We start from the raw sequence: 25,879 nt of genomic DNA on the forward strand, positions 1-25,879 counted from the left end.
GGGGGGGTGGGGGGTGGGGGTGGGGTGGGGAGGGAAATGCTAGAAAGCCCATTGTTTTCCTTCAGAAGATTACTTGTCGCTCTTGTGGGTTCTGAAACGGGTTTCCTGCCTCGCTTATGCATACACAGTGATCTAATGTGAGCAGCATTTGAAAGGCAAAAACTAGAACAAAAATATCGCACAGTATTCCAGAAAATGGTCTCCTCCTGTGGCTTTCCGAGATACCACCCATCCTATGTAGGAAGCTACTTATTTTCAAGACTCTGTCAACTGAGATGACGAAGTAGAAATCACCACTTTGAATAAACCAAGGGGAAGAAAGTCCACTCCAAAATGCTGGGGGGGGGGGGGATTTCCAGGACAATCTCTCATGGATGAGCAGTGGCCAGGCCTTGCTAAGCATGGCGTTGAGACTTGCTACCCCATGATATACAGTAGACCTCACCTATGCATGCCCAGCTTCACGGTGCCTCCCACAGTTGGCTCTTGGTGTTCAGTTTTCAGGTATGTGATTTTTGTGTCTTTTTTTTTTTTGTCTATTTATTTATTTGGGGGTTTTGTTGCTTTTAGTTTTATGAAACAGGTTCTTGCCCAGGCTAGCCCCAAACTTACAATTACCCTGTAGCCTCAGCCTTCTGAGTGCTGACGTACAGGCATGAGCTACCGTACCCAGGTCCCAGATCCTGACATCTAAGGCACAGTATTATAGGAAGGTAAGCCATTATAATACTTTCAAAAATCACTGTTAATCCTAGTAAGGCTAATGGGAGTTTTATCAGTGTTTTAAAAATATAATCAGCATTCTATATCTGGGTTCCAGTTCATAGATTCAAACAATCACAGACAAAAAAAAATATTCAAAACTAAGTTCTGAAAAGAAAAGTTGAAATTTGCCATGAGGCAAGTGCCATGCTGAATCCAGGAGAGTGAAATGACCAGTTACATCCCGCTGTGACCCCGTGACACCCCAGCGTGAGTGGTCGCCTGTGGCCACTGTCTTTGTGCTAAACATGTAGAGACTTTTTCTTGGCGTTACTAAATGATCCCTAAGTGATATCTAGCAGCTGCTGTGTGAGACATGTCAGTCGTCTGAAGATGATTAAAGGGTATAGAAGGATATGATAATTAGGTTATATGCAGATACCAGGCCACTTATAGTATGTCAGGCATGTAGGTCATGGGACACGATCAGAGCGTGCAGAAGTACATTCGTGTCAGCATCCTTGGATTGTGGTATCCTGGGGTCATGGGACAAGTTCCCTGCAGATACCAAGGGAATTCTGATGTGATAACAGGGTGGACTCAACCACTCTGGCTCTTTCCAGCGGCTTGGATCTTGGAGAGAAAAGGTGAACTTTTGCGTATCGTCGGTCTCCGCGACTTTGCCTCACTCTCTGTAAACACACACGCACGGGCAATATGTCTGTAGATCTACTTCATCAGTTCAAGCAGATGCCTACGGAGACTCTGCTGTGATAGTCAGTAGCAAATGGCATCTACTGTGAGTTTATATCTAAAAAAAAAAAGTAATCTCTGTAAGGTTTTCTGTAGGGGCAACTTTTCTTTAGATGTTCACTCGACTTTGGAAAAAGTGAGAACTTTTATTTGAAACACAGTACTGGATACTGGACCATGTGCTCGGTTTCTCACGTAGGCCGCCAGCAGGGGCCTGAGCTGTGACGCTGACAGTCAGTCAGGGCACCATACTCTGGCTTGGAACAGTGGTATCAAGGTCTACAGGACACTGGTTCTTCTTATGGTTCTCAGCCCCAGAAATGACTTGAGATGGTGATGTTAATAAGGAGGGCTATCTCGTGAAAAAGACACCAGGAGCATATGGGAGACATGCAAGTAGGAAATCAGAGATTGTAAATAAACACAGGAAGAGAGAGGCCCGAAGAAAGCAGGCCTGGGAAAGTTGGGCCTGGAGTACATAATGCATCTTCTTTGAAAGTAAAAATTACTTTTAGCAGAATTACTTTTAGGTCTACAGTTAGTAAATGTTGCCAGATTGATTTTTATAAAGTCATACGTTTTCTCTGCTCTCTCATTTTCGAACTGTATTTCTCTGAGGGAGAGGGCACAAGGCACATGTGGAGGTCAGAAGATAACCTGAGGCAACTGTTTCTCCCCTTTGACCACATGGGGTAGGGGTCAAGCCCAGGTATGTGGGCTTGACAGCCCCTTCCGCCTTAACCCCCTCACTTGCACCCGATGCCCCATTTATAAAGAAATAAATAATAAAACAAAGCATAGAAAGGGTCACTGTACAAAGAAAGGATTTGCTTTGTTCGTCCGGCATGGGAGGGGGACTCTGAATCTGTTTTGTATTTATGAATATTTCTACATATGAGCTGCATCAGCAAACCTAAGGCTCTATCATGCTCCAAATCAGGGAGGGAGTGATTGATAATGCCTTCCCACACTACTCCATGAATTTTTATGGCACGGTGGAAAATTTGACAATAAAATTTAAAAGGAAAGCTACCAAGTTTCCCAGAAACGTAGGCTACACAGATCTTCTCGCTGCTGAACATTCACAGCGTTTTCCCACATGTTAGTGTCTTAGAAAACAACAGGATGGGAAGCTGGAAACTGTTGCTTTTAAAGAAGCTCGGAAGACAGCGGTCATCATGAGAACACATTGGTCCAGACTCCCTGCTGTATCTCTTTGCTTTTTGTATTATATAATCTGCCCACTTTCAAACTAAGTGAGGGACTGGAGAGATGGCTCCTCAGTTAAGAGCATTATTGTTCTTGCAGAGTTCAGTTCCCAGAAGCCACGTTGGATGGCTCACAGCCACCTGTAACTGTATTGGCAAGATGTTTGATGTTCCCCTTTGACATCTGCACGAAACTTCACTTATGTGGTCATAATCCCACATTGGCACATGTTCATACACAGGAATAAAAATAAAGACGTATCTTTAAAAAACAAACAAGCAAACCTAAAGTAGTACCTTTATTTTTTTTCCAAGTGTGCAAAATTGCCAATGAGCTAGCAAGATTTTTATGAGGTGCTCAAGGAGTCTGGCTTAAATCTAGGCACTGGGTTTATACTTCTGCTGTCTGAGTTACGAGGGACTCCACTAACGTTCTGCTGTTGTTTTTTACTCTCTTTAATGGATGGTGATCTCAACCTCACTGCCTGGCCATTAAAAGGAAAAAAAAAAAAAAACAGTCTCAAAGCAATTTGCCAAATCTGCCCTGTAACTTTTAATGCAAATCACATTTGTAGACGCAAGACATTTGCATAACATTTGCATAAAGCAGAGTCATCCATTTAAAGATGGTCAGTCGGAAGTGTCCCACCAGCCACAGCATGGAGTTGAGGTGACTACTGGCAGCCATCTCCTTTTGCTCTTCCCTGGATGCTCACAGACCACATTTCTCTCTTCTCTGTCTTTGTAGCCAGAGCTACCTGCAAGCTGCCACTGAGGTGCCTGTCGGTCACAGCCTGGACCCATCAGTCAACTACAACTCTCCGAAGTTCCGGTCCAGAAACCAGAGCTACATGCGGGCTGTGAGCACCCTGAGCCAGGCCAGCTGTGTGAGCCAGGTGGGACCTCTTCTGTGCTTCTTTTCCATGTAGGGTACAGCCCCCACAGCTATGCTGGAGTAAGAGGCTCCTGTCAGGAAACAATACACAGGCATCCTTGGGCAGCTCTCTCCTGCAACAAATATGCAACAGTCTCTCTTGATTTAGCATGGGTTCCTTCCTTTTCCAACAAAATGATCTCATCGGCTTAGGCTACAGGAGAACCAGGGCCTAGTGGTTGTCACAAGTTGCAATGGGACACAGCAGAAGGCAGCTGCCTGGCACAGGTAAGGCCTTGGTTTTCTAACAACCTGGCATGGGAAAGAGAAGAACTAGAAACCACTTGTTCCTGGAATAGGTCTAATTTCTCACTAGGCACCAAGTCTCAAAGCAGGAGTCAGGGTTACTACAAAGTAGTAGTGTTTGGATCCAGCACAGGGAGAGGCCCTAGGTTTCTCCCCTGGGTAAACAGACCAGACAGTCTACACCAACACAGCAGGCACTACTGGTGTCATGCATCCTGGGATGCACAGCACATAAGAACTGAATTTCTGAGCTTTAATTAAATACCCACTTACTAATAGGAGGTACTACTAGAAAAGAGAACCCGAATACCAATAATCCCAGTGTCCAAGAACTGGAGTAGGAGAGGCAGGGATTACAGGCCACCAGTAAGACCCCATCTCAAAAATATGTAATTATAATAACAATTTTAAACAGTTTTAAAGAAAAACGACAGTGTATACTTCTCATTAGCTTTACTCAAGATTTTCTTGTCAAGGAATGGAAGAGCCTTGGCTCAGGATCCTTCTTCTATGCAGATGGGAGAATAAGCAAGTCAGTGGATGTGGTTTTATTGAGGAGAGAGTCCTGTATACCATAAGTACTCAATAACAGCAATGTTTGTTGTTGCTATGGCCATGACAAATACTATTGGCACATAACTCAGGCACTAAGACATCCACTGGCTATGGGCAGTGTTGTGAACACTTGCTTCTAGCCAGAGGTCGTTTCTTTTCAGAAAGTTGTACACAAGTAGCTTTCCTCATAACTGCAGTGGGGGGAGAGTCTTGCCCTTAGTTTGAGGATTTTTACCTTTTTAACATACCTTAGAGATAGTTTCCTTTTAGAAATTAGGTCAAGTTGCCATGGTCCAGGGTCTGTTAGAAATAACACCGAAAGAGATGCCCTAATCTACAGCTCAGGACTATGGATATTTATCTCTCAAAATCCCACGTTCTACATGTCCTCAATTGTAGGCCAACTGGAAGGCTGCTGTTATGTCCTTACCCACCACTTTTGCAATAAGATTAGAGCACAGTCAGATCCTGGGAATCAGGCTACTATGGTGGCCCAGTTCACCACCAGAACTCTACATTTCAACATAGAAGGATCAAAGATGACTTTGGGAGGTGCCCACAGGTCAGTTAGTCAGTGTACACTGTAACAACTCCCACCCCAGGAGAAGTATTGCTGAGATGGACTTCCATCTTTTAAAGGTAACACTTTCTCTTTCAGTTGATTTAATACATTTTCCAAATAAAAATTTTTAAAGTAGGTATGAAGCCAGGCATGGTAACACATGCCTGTAACTCCAGCACCCAGGGACTGAAGCAGAAGAACCACGAATTCAACCATAAATCTTTAATCTGTCTTCTTTAAAATTTCTTTCTATAATAATTTTTTTTAAAAAAATCATCTCACCCATCCCCCATTTGTCCATGAAATTTATTCTTCAAATTTTTTGGACAAAGACCTAGAAGCACTAACTACTGTGTTATTCCCATATGAAATGAAAAGACTCCTCCACACTCAAGAGCACTCCCAAGGGGTTAACCTTTCAATTCTGTCAAAGTCCAATTTGGAGAACAACTGAGTTAATCTGAGTTATTCACCAGAGCATGAACAGCTAAAAAATAACTCCATCTCTAAAATGTTTGCTCCAGCATGCGTAATGATGCAGGAACATTACTCCTCACCCCCAGAGCTTCCTGTACAATTTGCAGTCAGCTTGATAAGTTGAAAAGTTTTTCCTCCTCATAAGGATTCCTGCTCATATAACCCTGGTGGCTGGTCTTGTAAATCTTCTAAGTTTCAGGAACTTCCTGAGACTTGTTAGTTGTTTACTTCTTCAGTCTTAAGACCTTCCCAATGCTCTCCAGGAGAGAATATTATTACATAATAGAACCACATAAGAGAAATATCTCACTTCAACCATGTTCTTGTGCACATAGTTAGACCATCACAATCATTTATCCCCAGAATGGTCTTATCATCCCAAGCTGAAGCATTACCTCCTTTTCTCAGCCCATAGCCATCCTTATTTATTTTTTGTATTATTTTAGATACCTGCTGTTAATGTAACTATTTAGCAGGGGTCCCTCTGGAACTCACTTATTTCACTAAGCACATTTTTCTCAAGATTTGTCCATGTTTCAGCCATGTGTTCTCGACATTGACTTACTGTGTATTGAGGATTTCATGATGTCATTCTATAGCTTGTGTCCTCTAAGATGTTGTCTCTAGCTAATACCACATACCTTCATGGTCAGCCGTGTTCTGATCCATTCTATCCTTCTTAGAGCTGGTCTTATGAATCACCCCAACCTCCTCCTGATTCTTTGACTGACTTATAAAATAATAGTTTCCTTTAATCCATCTGCCAGCATGACCCAAGTATTGAGAAACTTTTGGTAGACCAGTTGCAGTGGACCAGAAAGAATAAGATGGGAATTATTCTTGTGTATGTGGGAGGGTGATACTGGAAGACAGGGAGAAAGAGGAGCAATGGAAAAGACAGGATGAAATCTGGTTTGAACATCACATTGGATAGAGAGGAGCCAGAGTTCCTGGCCTTGGGAGCAAAGATGTCACATTGGTATGGGAAAAGCATGAGAATCTTACCTGGTGGTTTTAGTGTTGATAAAGTGACTTCCCAGCAAGGTCTACAGTTATCTAGTGAGGCAAAGGAGGCAGAGATGGTCGTAGCAGAAAGGAGCAACTTGTTCAAATTCCAAACCAGAGGAAAAGGGGCAGCTTGAAGAAGAATAGTTTAATGACCTTAGCCTGTGCCCAGTTAGAGAGTAGAGCAATGAGCCTGCATGGGGAGGGAGGTGGTATCTGGAACATAGAAAGCCCCACTTAAGAACCTGCTCTAAGCTTGATCACTGTAGCTGAAGAGAGTTGTATGCAATGACATGATTCTGCATACTTCGCTGAGTTAGACACTCTGTCGCAGGCAGCTAGGAAGATGTAGTGGAGAAGGAGACGGCCAAGGCAGAGAATGGCAGTGTAATACTCAGAACAGACAAATGGATCTGCCTGTGTCCATCAGGCACTGAGGATAAACACCAGATCTCAGCGTGCAGGTCCTCACTAACCCATCATGTGAAAGATGGAATTGAAAGGGGAACTGGAGATGTTGGAAAACAGATAGGAAGCATAGGTGCCGTTCTGTGTCCATGAACACTGGCTGGCTGCCTCCCCCAGAGAGATTCCCATCATGCTACTAACCCCCGTCCATCTGTGTGTCAATATGAAAAGACACACACGAGAGAGAGAGAGGAGAGAGAGACAGAGAGAGAGACAGAGAGAGAGACAGAGAGAGAGACAGAGAGAGAGAGAGAGAGAGAGAGAGAGAGAGAGAGAGAGAGAGACAGACCGACCAATAGTGCATGAGAACTCTAAGGGTAGGTGTATTTTAGTGTCTTTTCCTGCTGCTGTGATTAAAACCCTCTGAGAAAAGCAACCTGAAGGGGAAGGAGTTTATTGTGGCGCATAGCTTCGCAGTACAGTCCATCACTGCCCAGGAGTCAAGGCAGCAGGGTTTTGAAGCAGCTGCTCACATGGTGTCCACAGACAGGAAAGGAGAGCATTGGACGCCTTCTGCTCCCCAGATCCCCCCTCTCCATTTATACAGTCCAGGATCCAACCCTGGGAATGGTGCTGCCCACAGTGGGTGGGTTTTCCCACCTCCACACAGTCAAGACAGTGTCCCCCACAACCCCACCCTGAGCATGCTCAGAAGCCCAGTTCTCCAGGTGATTCCAGATTCTGTCAACATCTCAGAAGTCATTTGCCAAACGTGAATCAGTGAGGTAGGGAGAACGGGCAGGATGAGCTGCAGACTGAGCGCCCAGCCTCTTGTCTCCAGAACTCAACATAATCCTAACTTCTCCAGCCCTGTTTAAGCTTCTTAACCGCCCCCCCACCATGCCCACGCTTCTCTCACCTAACCCTTCAACCTGCTTTCAGTTCTGTAGCTCCAATTTTATTGCATTTCCAGTTTAAAATCGCTAGTTCCCGCTCAGGGATAGTACATGCTATGTGTATATAAACATCACCAGCAGGACATATCAGGGAGACCATGTCCTTTGGGGTCATCCACCCCAAGCAGAGGCCCTGTGGCTGAGCCAATGATCCAGCCTTTGTCTACTCAGCCTATGAGTTCACCTGGGCTGACAGGCCCAACACAGTGCTTCCTTAAGAGTATTTGGAAAAGCCAGGTTCCCAGGGTGAACCTATATGCATAACTTAAGACACAAGCTGAAAACGTATTGCCTTTATCTGCTCTACTTGCAAGTCTCAAGCTAATAGGGGGAAAAAAAAAGAAGAAAGAAATACAAGCCTGGGATTTAAGTCAAGGTAATATGTTTCATGTGTACAGAACACCTCCCAGTCAGCCATGTCTTCCCCACCCCAACTCTGTTCATGATGCCGTAATGGTGATGAGGGCAGGAATGCCTCTGCCAAATTTGGGATTCGTTTCCATGACAATGAGCAGCAGCTGACTCTCACGTCCTGAAAATGAACTAAAAGTAGCTGAGGCACTTGAACGTGTGTGCTTACTTCTACAGCCTCCAACCCAGAGTCAGCCCCGAGCGGTAGGTAGCTGGGGAAGGTGAAGGGGCCAGTGGGGAAGGAACAAGGACTGGCAGCGTGGACCTTGGCTTGGTACCAGGTGTTTCAGGGGGCTTCCACCCACCCCGTCCCCTGATCTCTGTGATGGCTGTCAGCCTGGTGAGTCCACAGAACTTCCATCACCGGTCACTAGCTATGCACCTTGTATTTTGTAAGAAATCACCCAAGAAGCCAGCCCCCCAAGCCTGACGGATTCCCAGGGCGGATTTCAAAACTAGACGCGCCGAAAATATAAAGCTGTAACCAAGGACCGTGAGTGCGTTCTGTCTCTGTGTCTCGTGTGACGTGGCTGTGATCACTCTGATGGATCCCAGCGTCACGCATGCTATTGCTGTTCCAGATGAGTGAAGCGGAAGTCAATGGGCAGTTCGAGTCAGTGTGTGAATCTGTCTTCAGTGAAGTTGAATCTCAGGCCATGGATGCCCTTGACCTCCCCGGGTGTTTCCGAACGAGGAGTCACAGTTACCTTCGAGCCATCCAAGCTGGTTACTCCCAAGACGATGAATGTATTCCCGTGATGACACCGTCCAACATGACGTCAACCATCAGGTCAACAGCAGGTAATAGAATGTCCTTTTTCACCTACCTGTCAGAAACCCTACAGGTGTGCTTGTTTTTCCTAGAAGGGAGCTGGCATACACCTTCACCACAGGTAATATATGCTCAATGAAATTATCATGCACCACATAATGACATGTGCAGTAGCCTTCTGAGCATTTCGTTCCAAGATAACTGTGCCTTTTTTTTCCTCAGGACAAATTCTATAAACTGTCGAGGTTCTTTAAGACAATGAAGTATAGCTTTCAATAGGATTTCTACAGCAGACAGGAATGAGTGCTGACATCTGGGCTGTGCTTGTGTTCAGGAGGTTGGGGTGATATGGTTCAGGAGGTATGGGGTCTAGTTGGATCCTCAATGACCCCTGTGATGACTCTGCATTGCAGAGTCCAGACTCAGTCACTGCCACTCTGTAATAGATCCATAAATGTGATTCATCAGTTCAGAACCAGCCAGTGGTTACTGTAAATTCCCTCATCAACTTAAGCTTGGAGGGTTCAATGTCACAGTTTTCCTCCATTCTTATAGAAAACTGTATCCGCGCCTTGAAGATTTACCACCTAGATCAAACACCACTGCCCACTAGTTTACTGCACAATTATAATTTATATAACACAATGAATATACATGACCCAGAGAAACCCATAAAACACAGTGAGCAGTAAAAGTTTGCTATGCTCCAGGTGAAGGCTGGACGAGACACTGTAAAATATCCCAGTATCAAAAAACGAGGTGTCCCAGATAGCCTAAGATTCCAACTGCTGTGGCCATATCATTGGAATTTAAAATGTAGTCCCAAGAAGAAATAGAGAATACTTTTTCCATATTAAGTAATGTCAAGATCCAGAAGACAGGTAAGGGATGTGACAAGAAAGAATAAGCGTTCAGAATGGAGGTGTCAGGGTGCTAACAACAGACTGCACTATCCAGTGCTAACATGACGCAGGACCCAAGGACCCACACACCACCGAATAACAAACTGAAGATTTTCTGTCATGAGGTCTGTTCTGTACTGCTTTTTGCACTGTGGAAGGAAACGCCTCATGCCAGGGTCTCCTTTGCTTACCTTGGTGAGATCTTGGGCTTGCGTACTCTCTGACTCTGTTGTTGGAATTTTCAAAAGAAGTAACAGTACACAATGTCTTTCAGAGAGTTTCCAAAAGCAGTGGAAACTCCCTGTCTTCTCATGTGGTCTGGTGGTCCCAACAGAGACTTTGGCAATATACTGTACCACAAGCTGTGGACCTTGAGGAGAGATGCCCAGGGGAACATGGCACTCTGTTCTCATTGAAGCTTTGGAGAGCAGGGGACACAGCCCAAGTCTGTGACACTTGAAGCAGACAGCTGTACATGTCGTGGGATTCTGAGACAGGCAGTTATAATCTTTGGTTGTTCTCTTAGATCCCCTGTGCCGTGTGCCCCTCTGCCTTAGTGATGTCATAGACTACTATTCCACATCCACCCATATGTAAAAATAGAGATAATTGAAAGCTTAGGGAAGGAAGGAGACTCAATCACTACATTAAAAAGCAGCCTTGGAAGCTAGGCCTGAGCAGTGAAGTCCTGTCAGCCCAGCATGGAAGAGGCTGAGGCAGGAAGGCTGGGAGTTTGAGGGTAACTTGGGCTTCATAGTAAGTCCCACACTGGCCTGAACTTCTTGGTAAGATGAGACCCTGTCTCAAAAAAAAAAAAAATCAAAAGGCAACCCCTTGGAAAGAGGCAAACCCTTAGATGGGAATTACTGGTGTTCACTAGTGTTTGTTGAGTGGCCCCTACAAACAGATGAACAATTAAGCATTTTCATGGTCTTCAGAGAGGCTTTGAAACAATAATTATGTGGTAGAAAATGGCTCCGCTGTTTTTAGAGCTGTCGTTATGGAGAAAATAGAAATAGAACAGATTTTCACAGAGATAATATAAGAATCGGTACCGAAGTTCTGATTTATGTACACAGTAAATCGTTCTTACCAGCCACACTCCACATTCCAAAAATCCACACACAAAATAAATTTTTTAAACGTTTCTATTCCAAAGTTCCTAATGGATCTTGGCCTAGTTACTGAATCGAAATCTCTTCTAAACTGTGAGATAAATATCAGCATCATGGGAGAAGCTGTGGGTGGAATAAGCAGAGAGGTGGGCCACTGGAGGAACACTGACATCACCGTCATGGGGGTAACCAGGGTACCATGGGAGAAACTAAAGTCAAACCATCACCAGCCCCACAACTGGACACAGCCTAGTACATGCCAGGACTATTCTTCACTCTACAGATGTTAGAACATCTGCAGCGTGGTCTGGTTATGAAGATTATAAACAATATCAAAGATTTTTGTTAACCTGGAAAAATAGTAGAGGAACATTCCCCAAGTCACAGACCTTAAATAGCTAAGTATTTCATTACTGACCTTCTAGCTCATTCTCTGTAGACGTCAAGTTACACAGTCCTAACAGTCTTCTTCTCCAAGAGCTAGGGGCACAGAGTGCTGTGGCCTTGCATTCTCCATCCCTCTCGAAGCTGTGCAAAAGCTCAAGACAACTTGAATTATACTTTACTCTGTTCTGGTGACTTTAAGATATGAAAAATGTGGGGATTGTTTTTTAGAACAACAGAGCCTTTCTAAGCTCTTAGATGGGTTTCTAACTCAAGAAGTAGGGGACCAGACACTCATGCTCATACAAAAGCTGAAGTCAGTAGCCTCTAGGTACTTGGCTTTCAAATTCAAAGAATGAAATTCATAGCCGGTGAGTCTTGGGAAGCATTTTATTATAGGGAGCTTAAGGAAGGTGACAGAGGGGATCCCTGAGAGGGGGACACTGTTGAATGTCACCACCTTGGAGTCATTAAGGTTCCACTGGAGGGAGGCATGGGGATGAGCCAGCCAGGCTTGTTCCCAGTTCAGCTGTCCAGTGTGCATCGGCTTTTGCCACACCCTCCCATATGGATTCCAGGAAAGGTGTTCATTTCGAGGGAAAGAGATACGGATAAACCAGACCATTCTGTCATCCCCAGGCTCTAGCCAAGGCAGAACCAAAACCATTTTGGCTTAAACACTTGCGGCATCTCTGGCCTATAGCAAAGGCAGGAGTATCCATGGGACTAAGGACATTTGTAGTTTTTAGTCAACTTAAGAACTGCGCTATTGTGACTCTTTTACCCTCAACTGCCCACCCACCCCTATCCCCTTTTCTTATCGTGTTCCTGCCTTGAGGCTCACATGTGGAACTCACCCTCACCCCCAACCCTTGGGAATCTATAAGATAGAGACACTGCTTTGGATCACAGACCTGAGGGATCTGACCACCTGTGCCTCCTTCCATGGCCCCATTATAGCTGCTTGTGGCCATGGTGTTGTAACTCTCCTAATATTCTGGGACTGAAGTGTGTCTTCCTTCAATACCTCGTGAATGCTAGCCATGACTTCATGGCCTGAGCAAGCTGTTCTTTGGACCCAAGGGCTCACTCTCTCTGCCCTCGGGGCCACACATGGCTGCTTGTGTAGTTGATGTTATCCAACTTCCTAACAAAGTTCATGTGGAGGGACAACCATATCAGCTCTGTTCTGGGGCCCTGCCTTCTTTATCCGTTCTATCAATAACCATGCCAACTGTGAGAGCTCAAACTCGCTTTGATCAGAGTTGCCTATGAGGGAAGCAAGTGGATTCAAGTGACTTATTCTTAAGTATTCCTTGCTTTTGTAACTGTTATACTACCATTTGATGGCTACCTTCATTCGCATTAAGATCGTTTTGGTCAGTTAGCACTCTTCTATTAACCTGGGATGCTTGGCATGCAGCTCTGTGGTAGAGTGTTTATCTGAAGTGCAGGAGGCTCTGGGATTTGTCCCCAGAACTGAAAGGGATTCTGAAAAAAAAAAAAAGATATTCCTTTCATGGCTCAAAAAAAAATCTACTTTCAAAAACATCTCAAAGTGATTGTTTTGAAGGGTAAGATACATTTAAACATATTCTTTACAGAAGCTTGAAAAATGCGAGCTGGCAATATTAGATTCTCTCACCTTATAAACACATTAATGTAGAAGCCCTGGGCTCATGCAATAAATCAAGAGGCAAGTGTACACATGAGTGAATTACTAGAGAATTTTAAGAATATAGTAGACTGTCTTAACTTAGACACTGACAGGTGGGTGCTGCCAGCAGGTATGACAATCAGATCCTTCTCAGCAGGACTGTGGGGATCAGAGTCCAGCCCATCGGGTGTCATTCATCTAGTCACTGCGGTCCCCAGCAAGTATGAGACACAGCACTGGGCAGGATGATCCCCGCCTGCTGTGCCTTCCATTATGAAAAACAGTGGTGTTGATTATAGACCCCCTCCTTAAATGAAGAGGTTTTGAAAACATCTAACTTCCATTTCACACTTGGGTTCCCTCCCATCTATGAAATGATTTACCAGGTAGATTTGCTTCTCTAAATACCCATTCCACTCGATCGTTCGAGGGAAGGAATATCATTGATACCGTGGAGGGAAGCAGTATAAAATTAGATGATAATGGGTTTTCTCCAGGTCAGGAATCGTCTCCACACATGTCACAACTAATTCTAGAAGTCATCAGAACTAAGGGAAAGCCACACAGGGATGACGGGAGGAACAGCGCAGACCTACTTCATCTTATTATTCAGATTTCTACAGCGACTTCTCTCTCCTGGGTGCATAATAACTCTGTTTCCAAAACAAATCTTCGCTAAAACACAGCAGGAGAGCTCTCCTTATTTTTTATGTGTCTTGAATATTAGACAGAAGGAAACTGTTCTCAGTACTATGGATTTTTTCCGTACTTCTTTGCAAAATTCTCTGTAGTGTGAGTGTTAGGTTTTTACAGATAGATAGGCCAAGTTTCTGGCCTGGGAATTGCTTGGAGCTTTCTCACCTAGTCTTTCAACTTTTTCAAATCTAAGCACTTCCCAATGAGGTAAAGAAGAATCATTAATACTTTAATAAACAAATTAACAGAGAACATTGGAAAAATAAAAGGTCACGTACATCTTTCAATTTTAAGATGCGAAAGCCCAAAATAAAATAAAGGAAAGCCAACTTATATATGAACAAGAGAACATTATGTTGTGTTTAGATTCAGTGTGTGTGTGTTCAGGGTGTGGACAGCTTGATTTGAATGTAGAATCGTCTTGGGTATGAGCTTTATTCTCAGACGTAAAGCCCGGGAACAGCTGAATAATGGGGTAGTCATCTACATATACCTGCTATATGTCAAGGATATGTGTATGGGAAGTGATGGAACCCAAAGGGAGGCTTGAGACACCATGGCAACACCCAGAAACCCCCAGATGCCATGAGGCTGGCTGACAGTATAGATAGGCATACAAGCCTGAAGTCAAGAAGGCCTGTGATATCAGGGACCTAGAAGCACTGAGCAGAAGAGAAGGAGAAACCAAGTATGGCAAAAGGATGCAAGAGCTAGAGAGCAGATAGTCTGCACTGTGGATCAACACCCACGCAGCTCAGAGGCTGCTAGGTGACTCCCAGGAGAAGAGTGTTGCAGGCTGAGTCAAGCCCTCCACAAACATGGAATGCATTGAATCTCCTACCTTCAGGTTATCAGCTCGTGACTACACAGAGATGGCCTCTACTGAGGAGATTAAACTAAAGTGAGGACACCTGGGTGGCCTCTATCCGGAAGGACTGGTACCTTATAAAAAAAGAGAGAGATTTGGAAACAGGCACACAGAAGAATGATTCCGTGAGGACAGAGGGGGGAAAAGTGAGCCTTGGCACTTTAACTTCAGACTGTGTTCCTCTTGGTGTGAGAAGAAATGACCCAAAGCTCTGGTTTCTTGTGCTGCCAGAGCCAATGGGCACAAAAAGAGTTGCAAAGTCTGAGCTTGCTCTGCTATGGGAAGGTCTAGAGATTACTGCCAAACCTAATCTAATCATACAGGTAAAGGGGACAAGGGCCAGACAGGCAGCACTGGGAAGCCAGAACAACCGAGGGAGGGTGCTCCCGTATGGTTGGCTAGAGATTGGAACACAGTGAAGAAGTCTTAGCCTGCAACTCTGTCCCTTTGAGACTCAAAGGGCTTGGGCCAGGTGACATGAACGATGCCATCAAGGAAGATGGGTCACCCAGTTATCAGACAAGACATAGTTGCGGGAACTGTGGTCCCCAATGGAGGCAGAACAAACACTGAGAGAAACAGGAGAGGAAATGCATCCAGAGACCGCCCTTGCCGGCCCACTGTTATCCTCTTGAGTTTAAAGTTCTTCAGGAATGATAGTGTCTAAGTCCAGAAACTCAAGGAGCAACTGCATCCAGAGTAGACAATTTCCTTAGGGCATGCCAAAGAGGTAGGAACAAGAATGAAGGAACGAGGATTCAGGGACAAGATGTGGGAACAAAGATGCAGGAACAGAATGCAGGAATGGGATGCAGGAACAAGATACAGGAACAGGATGCAGGAACAGTGTAGGACCTGCATGTAGCTGATACCCTCACCAAGCAGAACCAGTGGGGATTCCAGCAGCAAGAGACAGTAGTGTGTATCCGTGAAAGCTAAGGTACCTCCGTTGTATGACTTCGCCCGTCCAGGGCACCGATGACACACCAAAGAAAGATTCCATTCAAGGCTGGCTTAGCAAACCAGTGAATTTAAAAGGAGTATGGGTAAGGCATTAACTTACAAGAGCATAGGTAAGGACTCAAAGATGGATGTGTCACAGACAGAGAAGCCTATCTCGGCATGAATGACAACTCACAAAAGCTTCATGTCCCTGGAGTTCCCTGCATGACTCACAAGACAGCTCAGCTGGTCAGAGAGGCCCCTGTCTCTAACAGTTCTTACTGCTTAATATAGCTCAGGGGAAGGGGATCTCGTAAACCTTGTGTTTCAAGAACTTCCCAAGTCTTGCAGGTCTAGTTTACTTTCCATATATGATGAACATCCTTCCAGAATTGAACACTTAAAGTCTTTGAAAGATGCCATGCAACAGTCTCTGATAGCACATTCTATGTGCTATCAGAGCCTGATGCTCAGTAACAAGTGTGGAAGTCAGAGGAGCTGGGAGAAGAGAGAAAGGCAGCTTCCATGCATCTGCTGAAGGATATCTCCAAGAGAGGAAAACTCACAGAAGGTAGAGGGTATGGGGCTACCAGAAGGAGCACGGGGCCTGCATCATTACCCTAGATCCAAGGTTGCCACTAACTTCTGGCAATATGGCAAATCAGGAAGCCTGCTAAAAGACTCTGAACAGCACAGGTCCTCTGTAGAATCGTGCAGATCTTCACAGAGGTAAAGCCAGTCTGGGATCATCTGCATCTCCTGGACAGCTGCAGAACCTGGAACACCAAAGAGGCACTGGGATTGCAGAAGCCTTAACAAGTGGGTGTGTTCATTCCAGACTCACTGTTGTAGCATATGGCTGCATCTCTGTGTCTTAGAGCCATACAGACCTGCCCTATGTCCACTGAAAGGAGCCATGTATAACTGGGTCTCAGGGTGATAGCCAGACATCATTTCTCTAAGACGCAAATGAGAATCTAAAAACACCTCCATGCCTTTTCATTCCATGGAATTTCCTGCCTTCTGCAACAACAGTCACTTGGTCTTAATCCTGTCTCTGTTGTCACCATTCCTTACTTCCCTGATGCTGGCCTTCCACAAGTAGTGCCTTGGTAATGGTATCAGCCCACAAGTAAGCCAGCATCATGTCCCATCTCAAGATCCTATGCTTGGTCACACCTGTACCACTTCCCGTTGTGCGTAGTTCCAGATTACAGATTGCAGACATGGCAACATTGGGGTGGCAACATCTGTCCAACACAGAATGTTCCAGTAAACACTGGATGAGTCTGGGTATGAACGAAGGTTGGATAAACTGGGACAAGCATGAGTGTTGTAGTGTCTCCAATGCAAGACTGTGGGAACCCATGTTTCGTTTGGGAAAATACACCCAGGACTAAAATCTAAAATCGTATGGGGTCAGGGCCCACACTATGAGACTTACATCTTTTCCTCCTGCTCACAATATCAGAATTTCTGCACAGACCACATCTTGTGCCATCAGCTATGGCTCAAGTCCATGGTGAGTCAAGAAACCAAAAGCGATGAGCCCATGCAAAGGACGGTCCAAAGTGTTCCCGTGGATGTCCAAGGTGTCTCTGTGAGTTCTGTGGTCTACCTCTCAGTCTTCTCAGAAGCTGCCAACACCAGAGGCTTCTGGGAATCCTGAGAAGCCTCCAGATCTTTGTGCTGAATTGAAACCCAGATAGTATCTTTGAAATCTCGCCCCAGAATTTGGAGTTTAGAGAAATATATCCAGGTCCAAGGACCTGGTCTTTTTCTTGTGTCTGAGCTCCAGTCGAAGGCAGACCCTGTTGTCAGGGCTATAAGTTAGCATGGCCTTCAGAAATTAATAAAGAACAAGATGAGAGGGCCACAGACTTCCAGTGGGTGGGTGAGAGAACATATTTCTCACAGCTCTGGAGGAGAGATCTGAAAATCAGGGAGCATCGGATGAGCACCTGGTGGAAGCTGCTTACTGGCTCATAGATGGCACATCGGTTGTGTGGCTTTGTGTGCCCGAGGGGTCAAGGCAGCTCTCGGAAGCCCCTTTATCAGCACACTAACCTCACAATGAGACTCCAGCCTTGACTTTACCTCGAAGGTCCCTCCTCTAACACTGTCACTTGAGAGGATCGGGGAGTGTGACCCAGCTGGACATTACCCAAGGACCTAAGTGGCTGGAGATGCTCGTGGTCATAGAGAATAAACCTGAGACAGTTGCCTTGAGCTGCTGGAAATTTAGACATGGGTTATCGTGCAAAATGAAAACAAGCTTGATTAAGAATTATTGTGGATTTGGGATCCCTTCCTTCTGCTGGGCTGCCTTGTATCTCCCTCACAGGAGAGGAGGTGCCTAGTCTTACTGAGACTTGTAATGCCATGGATGGTCGATGTCCGTGGGGGGACTGCCCTTTTCCAAAGAGAAACAGAGGAGGAGAGGATGGGGGAAGGTGGGGGAGAGAGACTGGGAGGAGAAGAGGGACATCGGGATGATAAATATATGTGTGTGTATATATATAATTGTTATGTGTATGTGAATATATATGTATATATGTACATATACATACACACACACATGTATGTATGTATGTATGTATGTATGTATGTATGTATGTATAAAATTGTGGACAGGTAAGAAATTGAGGGAAATCGAGAAAAACTCTAAAGGGAGAGATTTCCAAAAGGAAAAGAAAGCCACTGAATTTTCCTGTGCCAAGGGGTTTTATGGGACAAAGGCAGAAATTTGGCAACTGCTGATGTAATCTCTATGGAGATTGATTAATTCTTTGGCCTATCATGGGCCAAGGCAATGGAGAGCCCTCACTCTATGTTCATCATCCTGGCTCAACCAGTGAAGTCACACTGTGCTGTTCATGCAGTCCCCTCCCGCTCCGTCCGCCTCTGACTCCAGCTTTGACTTTGACCGTCTGTTAAGCTATTAGTTCCCTGGCCAGTGTTATTCCCCGTCAACCTCGCCACCCTATGTTCTCACATTTGCAAGGTCAGCTTGAGGCTCTGTCATGGCAGAGAGCTAATTCTATCCCAGCCACTAAGATGTAGCTGGGATCTTTCTTGGTTACCTCATATTTAGCTCATTGTCTGTGAGATGGTCTCCTAGGTGGAGGCATCAGAAGAAGCCACCCTTACTTACAATTTACTCTGCCATAATGACCTGCTATAGAAGCAAGAATATAGGAAAAGACCATGCGTTTGCCAAGGCCTTCAGGGGACCAGCTGGTCTGTCATCATTGGCCCAGAGCCTATCCTCATATCTATCAAGTTTGGTTAGCTATTACCTACCTACACCAACCCCTGTCCATCTTCATCAATGCTCAAGGGTCTGCTACTTTAACCCGTAACCTTCCTGTACCTCCAGCCTGTGTTCTCATTGTAGAGTATGCAAGCGGTTCCTTTCCATTACTACCTAGAGAGAGCTCAATCCTGACTTCAGCACGTTTGGTGGGACACAGACATTCAGTCTGTAGCAACCTCTTCCTTTTCCATACTAATAATACACATACGTGTCACAGAACTTTAAGCATTTTAATCATTGCATTTCAATATAAACTTGTTTCTAAGTGCTTCACATTTCCCCTGCATGCAAGCTCTATTTTGAAGCATTTGTGGGGTTAGCCAAGCATCTGAAGACAAGATTAAGGGCTAGGACAGGTCACATTGGTGCAGAAACTCAGTAGACTCAAAGGTTGTGGATTTGTGATGTGGTCTCAAGGCCCTCCCACACTGGACACATAGCATGTGGGCCCAAGTCTCAGAGCACCCTGCTATAAAGTGCCTGGGAGTGAGAAAGGCAAGGTGATACCATAGTGAGCTCAGCCATGTAGACTACCACCAGCTCTGGGTCCAGCCTCAACCTACAAGGTTCCATGAAGCCACTTTAAAGTGTGTCCTGTTCTGAACAATGCTGGGCTCGTAGGCTGCTAGATAGACCAGCCCAAAACTACAGGTCTCATCTGTAGGTAGGTAGCATCTCTCAGAGTCCTTGCCAGGGCATCACTGTGCCAAATATCTAGAGCTACACAGATGTATGACTAGAAAACTTACATGTAGTGGCACTTACACCAAGATTTACACAATCTGTGGTCCTTCTGTATTCAAGTCTTTAACTCCACTGTGCTTCATGGTTGTCTCAGACCTCAAGGTGTGCTGTTCTCTTTAGAGACTCTCTTTGCAAGGACTATTACTTTACCCTCTCAGATCATCATGTTCAAGAAACAGCATATGACCATTTCCCTGAAGTGAGCTGGGTCCAGTTCTGAACCTTAGAACTTCCTGAAGAATCAGCATCAGTCATCCCAGGTGCACGGATGACCACATCATCACCAGGAGCCCAGGAGGCCTCAAGGTCGAAGGAGACCTCTTGTTCTAGTCCACTGGTCCACACCAGCCTCCCTAGGATCTCAGTGCCTCCTTCTGCATTGGCTCCTCTGAATCTGCACGGGCTGTATCCTGACAGGGACAGGAGTTTTCTGCTGCTAGCTTTCCTATCCTAATTCACTACTCACACGATGCCTTTCCCTCTGCTTCTTCTCCCTCTGCACCTCCTCCCTCTGCATCTTCTCCCTCTGTGCCTCCTCCCCCTGTGCCTTCTCCCCCTCCCCGTGCCTCCTCCCTCCACACTTCTCCCCTTTCTGTGATTTTGCATCCTCACTGAAGGCCAGGTGATCTTCACCAGGACAGACATTCTCCTAGAATTATCTTTCCCAGAAAAAGACCACACAGAAAAGGAGCCCCTGAGCCCACTTGACATGGGAAGGGTTGGAGGAAAATATGTACAGTTCCACCGAGACTTACAAAAGCATAAAAGTCAAAGGCAGGGCATTTCCCAGAACAGCAGAACCCACTCGAGCCCTTGTTTCCTACTTGACTTGGATGTAGACTTCATAGTCATCTCCTAACTACAAAACTATTGCCTAGAACCCTTCAAAAGGTCCTTGTCTTCTGGAAATATCAATATTTATGCTCTGGAAAGGTGCTGATTATTTAGGAGCCTAAACTTAACTGCTTTCTTTTCTTAAACAAAAGATGTTTGTTTAAAAGTTAAATGCATGCTTCAAAAATGTTTTTTAAGCTAGATGTGGTGACACAGGCCTATAATCCCATCTCACGGGAGAACAAAGCAAGAAGATTGTTGATTTCATTGAAACTGTGTCTCAATTTAAAAAAATTAATATGGCAGAACCCCACAATAACTTTCTCTTTCATTTGACAGCCATCAAAAGCTCTCAGACCTGACGCTGCAAGTGTCCGCTGTTATTGATGGCAGCTGGGGTATTGAGCTAAAACAGATTCGCTCAAGCCAACTTAATGTTTCCAAGATTGATGCTGGAGCTGAATGAGACTGATTACTCTGAAATTAGTCTTTCAATCCCTTCGGAAAGCCAGCTGCATGGAGTCCTGAGCTGTGCGCGGTGGTGTGGTGAATAGTTTGAGGGAGTCAGATTGTAAGATTTGTGCCACTCTTGATATTTCCAGAAGACAAGGAACATGGCAGTAAAGCAAAGCAAAGAGCAGTTTTGTAGCAAGGAGTGACTGTGGGCACATGGAAGCAGCCTGGTTAACGTGAGCAGGGCTATCAGATCTATCCTACCCTGACCTAGTCATGTCAGAGGAGCAGGCTGTGTCTTTCCAACACAGGTACTAGGGAATCTTTGAAAAAGCCCCAGGGGATCATCACTAAGAATATTCCATCCATCTTCTATATTCTATCCATCTATTTATGTATTTATGTTTGGTGCCAAGTAAAAACAATAAGGAAAAATAAACTGATTAATCATATTAATGTTGTCATAGAATAAAGAGCTCATAAATAAATAATAAATAAATAAGGCTCCTAACTGGTCCTGCCTGATGCAGGCGCCCACAAGCACACTGCAATCCAGGAAGAAAGCCCCAATCCATAAAAATGAGCAAGCTTGCTCCTCTGCTTCTATAAACTGCCAGTGTGTGCTTTCCTCACTTTCTCTGGCCGAGGCTGACATTTCCTTTTTTGTTGTGTTGATTTATAGCAGGTCATTACCTCACTGACATCCTAATCAATCATCCAGTTGATTGAATCAAATTTGCAAATATTTACTTAGTACCTAATGTCTATAAGATACTGTAAGGATGTTCTGCAGAATGAAAGGAAACCAAATGAGATTTGAGACCGATTTGGAAGCTGTAGACATGTACAAATATATTAATAATCATTACCTTCAGAAACATCTATACAAATGCTTGCTAACTGACATTTAATCCCTTCTTCTAATTAATGTCAATTGTTACAAATCGTTCTAGGATCCGTAATGTGGTCACAGTTCTTTCTGCTTATTCATATTTTGAAGATGAGCTGAGATCTTGGGGTTTTGGAGATTTTTTTTTTGAGACAGGGTTTCTCAGTGTAGTCCTGGCTGTCCTGGAACTCGATCTTGGGGTTTTAACTGGAAGAACATAAGTGTTACCTCTCAGCCCTTTTTGTAAATGGACTGGCACATTTTTTTTATGCACTTGACACAAGGTAGAATCATTTGGAAAGAGGGAAGGAAGCTCAACTGAGAAAATGCCCCCACTGTGATGGACTGTGAGCAAGGCTGTGGTGCATTTTCTTGATTGGTGATTAATGTAGGAGGTCCCACATGGCTTTATAAAGCCATGGCACTCAGGCGGTGTCTTCTGAGCTGGGGTTCCTGAGGTGTATATGTAACCACACTGAGCAAGATTTGGAAGCAGGAAGCAGCACTCCTTCATGGTATCTACATCATTCCTGCCTGGAGGTTCTGCTCTGACTTCTCTGGATGATGAACCACAGGCTGTAAGATGAAACAGACTCTTTACTTCCCAAGTTGCTTTTGGTCATGGTGTTTTATCTCAGCAATAGAACTTCTAAGATGGTAAACCAGGGCTACGTTTCAAGAGTATCCTTAAAGGCTTACCATCTTTGCTGTTGGGACTTAGCAGGCATGGCATGCCATTACCATGCAACACTGGATGCTTTTGGAAAGATTCCCAGGGCAGACCAGTGAGGTGGTGAGACCTATTACTGGTACCTTGAATCATACACAGCTGAGAAAATTTACCTCACAGACTTTTGGGATTGGACACTCTTGGAACATTTTGAGGACGCGCCTGTGTTGAAGCCACAGTTGCTGAAGACAAAAGACTGTGGTTGAAAGTCATAAATCCTGTTAGCTCTTGTGGTCCCATTTTCTCAGATGCTCCTCAAATCCACATGTGGCCATATTCTCATGGCTGTCCGGAACCCACAGACCATTCAGAGAGCTACCATTTGCTCCACCTCAGGGCTTGATAGGATCTCTGGCTTTCCCAGAGTCATTAAGGACGGCTCATTGGAATATAACTGTGAACCCAGTTGTAGATGCATCAGGAGCAGACAGGTGGTCTCCAGGACAACCATCTCTGGACAAATATGCTGCTATAAGCCTTTGGAGCCACTGTCTGGCCACCAGCTGCTTAGATATTGGGCTTTCTTCTCTATATCCACTGACACATGGGCAGAATTCCTAAAAAGGAAGCCTCTCCTGTGTCAAATAGCATGGGAGGATGCCTGCTTTGCAAGACAAATACCAGCTGTAGAAAGGGTGCTGTTGCTATTCCCAGTCTGGAGTAGTGCTCATGAGAAAAGTAAACGTATTATGTAAGAAAGCAAAAAGATGAGATACTATCCAGTGTGTGTGTGACTGCCTCAGAGCAAGCTAGTAGCACTTCTGGCCAGATGTTTATTAGCCCCTAAACTTCGTGTGGAACATAACTCTTTATAAATCCATGGCACGGAGCCAGCATGGCTACACAGCTCATGTTGTAAAGCCATCTGCTCAATAATTAATTCCCTTCGTGCCTCGAGAACTGGGTGGTTTTCCTCATCACATCTTTGTTGGCAAGTGGCTTTGGAACTGGGAAATCCATGTGTCTTTCTTTCTTTAATAATCCTATTAATTTGGGACTGACTGGACAGGAAGTCAGACCCTCACTTAGCAGGGAAGCCAGCAAGGTCCCACATGCCCGGTGCCTGCCAAGGGTTCATGTGGTAGCATCTGGACTCTCCAGTGTGTCCTTCATCCTGTGATGGACAGATCACTAGCCCACTTTATTAACCATCTCCCTCCTCTCCTAGACTAAGAGCACTGTAAGGCAGGGATGTTTCTTGCAGTTGAGTTTGCAGTACCTGGAATTATTACACATTGTAGTATACATAGTATTGAGTATGCATTATATAAACATATGCTAAGTTTTGGTAGATTTGTTTAATGAAATGGTGAATCAATGAATGTGTGATTGAATGAGTGGATGAATTGCATTTCTCCATCTCTGTGTAGACTTGCATAATATGCAGGTACTATGGGTTTTGTGAGTGAGTTTTCTGAGAGGAAAGAATGAGAGATGAGGAGAGAAAAGAGAAAGGACAAGAAGGAAGGAGACAAGACACCATGGCTTACCCTGTCTGTAGCGCCCAGCATACAGTAAACTGTCTTTGTATGTTAGGACTTGTGCACAGATAGGGTGCTCCTGTGTGTGGGCTTCTGTAAAAATCCTTTTATGAAATGTGCATCTTCGTTTCTGTATTCCCCTGGAGTTAGAGGCAGATTTTCTTAAATAAAGAATAGCATTTGCAACATAACAAGAGCCAGCTGCCCAACAGCACCGAGGCCCTCTCTGATTACACAGCACATTGCCACTTTGGCCCATACATCAGGCCTCCAGGCACTGTACCCAAGCAAAACCTTGATAAGTCGCTGTCTCCAGGACTCCCTCTTCTATCCAGGCATCCTGTGCCTGGGCCAGGAAGGGGCTGGACTTTCTAGTGCTCTGAACCTGTGCATCCTGGGAGAAGTCCCATGTGGTTGTTTGACAATGCCATAGTAAGCAGAGAATATGAAACATGTGAACTTCCGTTGCCAGGGAACGGCCAAAAGGTACAGAAAATCTCCATTGTGAGGCCATTCCAGGTCTGCACGGGGTTTGTCTTAGCACCTGATGTGGGTTGCAGCAAGAGAGCCATGGCCCTTTGCTTTGCCCCGTGAGGTCCCTGCAGCCATGGTGCCTGAGGTGTCTAGTCAGCCACCCACCAATACCCACACTCTCATTCTCTCAACAGCCATGTACCTCCAGGCCGCTGGATGGCCATGCTTGGCCAGCTCCTAGTGATGGCATTTATTGATTCACCTAGGCCTTGAAGGTTCTCAGAGGACTGGACTCCAAGGACACTCATCTGTTGTCACGACTGACATTGGCTATCTGCCTGGGCAGTCTCAACGAGGCAGAAGGCAAATCACCACTTACCTGTGTTGTAGGGGGATCGATACCAGCATGCTCCTTTTCCTTCTGTTCACCTTGAAATTATGACAGTGCAATCCACGGTGTGTGCCTGGGGCCTCTAAGCAGACTTTATTTAGTAGATGTTAATTTTGCCCTGAAACATCAATAAGTCAGGTGTGCACTGTCTGCCCATGCGAGAAGCCCTTGCTTTAGTGTTCGTGAATTCTCTATGGAAAGTCATCTCCTCCTTAAGTAAGAGACATTGATATCTAGATATATTTACCACGGGAGGTCAGTCATACCTATAAACTTAAGTCCACAACGTACCACACAGAATTAGCCTTCCTTCAACCCCCAGTGAGACAAATACAATTCCTGAATCACTAGAGAGACACGCCATCAGAGCTGGAATGAAACTGATGTTTGTGGATGTGTGTACACACAGGTAAACACTGAGAGACAGATGACAGGGCTGTCCACCACACAGTTCAAACATGTCACCAGCACATTAATCCATGCCCCCGGTTGCCACCCAGTATGTCTGTAGATTTCAACTAGATTCTTTCCAAGTGTTCCCATATAAGTTTAAGGCCTTTATGAGCCCCAAAGATCAACTCCAGGATTTTTTTTATGACTTACCATTGTACCACATCCTTTGAGAGTGTCTCACTGAGTTACCCAGTCAAGTCTCTAACTCACGGTCCTCTGCTTTCTGTGTGCTGAGATTACAGCATGTGTCACATGCCTGAGCCCAAACTCCCGTTCTTAAGGAACTGGGACAAAGTTGGAATCACGCTTGGAAGGGAAACAGTATACGTGGCCTGTTCATTTTAACCTTTGTCTTGCAATGGTATTATTACAAGGTTCCCTGTTGGCCGGCAATACTGAGGAAGTCCCTCTGGGTTACCTGGCCCTTTGCAGATGCTATACATAACAAAATTTGTTGGTTCTTCACATTTCACACAAGCCCTCAATATGTGGTACGATTCGCAAACAGTTAAAATGAAAACAGGAAGTGTCTTGACAGTAAAGCAGCTATCAGCGCTTCAT

The 25,879-nt window shown here is 45.0% G+C and overlaps 1 protein-coding gene across 2 annotated transcripts in view; it reads left to right on the forward strand.

Moving 5' to 3' along the window:
- The window catches only part of Dlgap2 (DLG associated protein 2), a 720,970-nt gene that overhangs the window by 659,052 nt on the left and 36,039 nt on the right, over nucleotides 1–25,879 (forward strand). For both annotated transcript variants that reach the window (XM_028766298.1, XM_028766297.1), the window contains 2 exons: nucleotides 3,412–3,559; nucleotides 8,799–9,018. In XM_028766298.1, coding sequence (XP_028622131.1) covers nucleotides 3,412–3,559; nucleotides 8,799–9,018 — 368 coding nt within the window. The remainder of the gene's footprint in view (nucleotides 1–3,411; nucleotides 3,560–8,798; nucleotides 9,019–25,879) is intronic.

The sequence above is a fragment of the Grammomys surdaster genome, unplaced genomic scaffold (assembly GCF_004785775.1).
Source record: "Grammomys surdaster isolate TR1022 unplaced genomic scaffold, NIH_TR_1.0 167, whole genome shotgun sequence".
NCBI lineage: Eukaryota > Metazoa > Chordata > Mammalia > Rodentia > Muridae > Grammomys > Grammomys surdaster.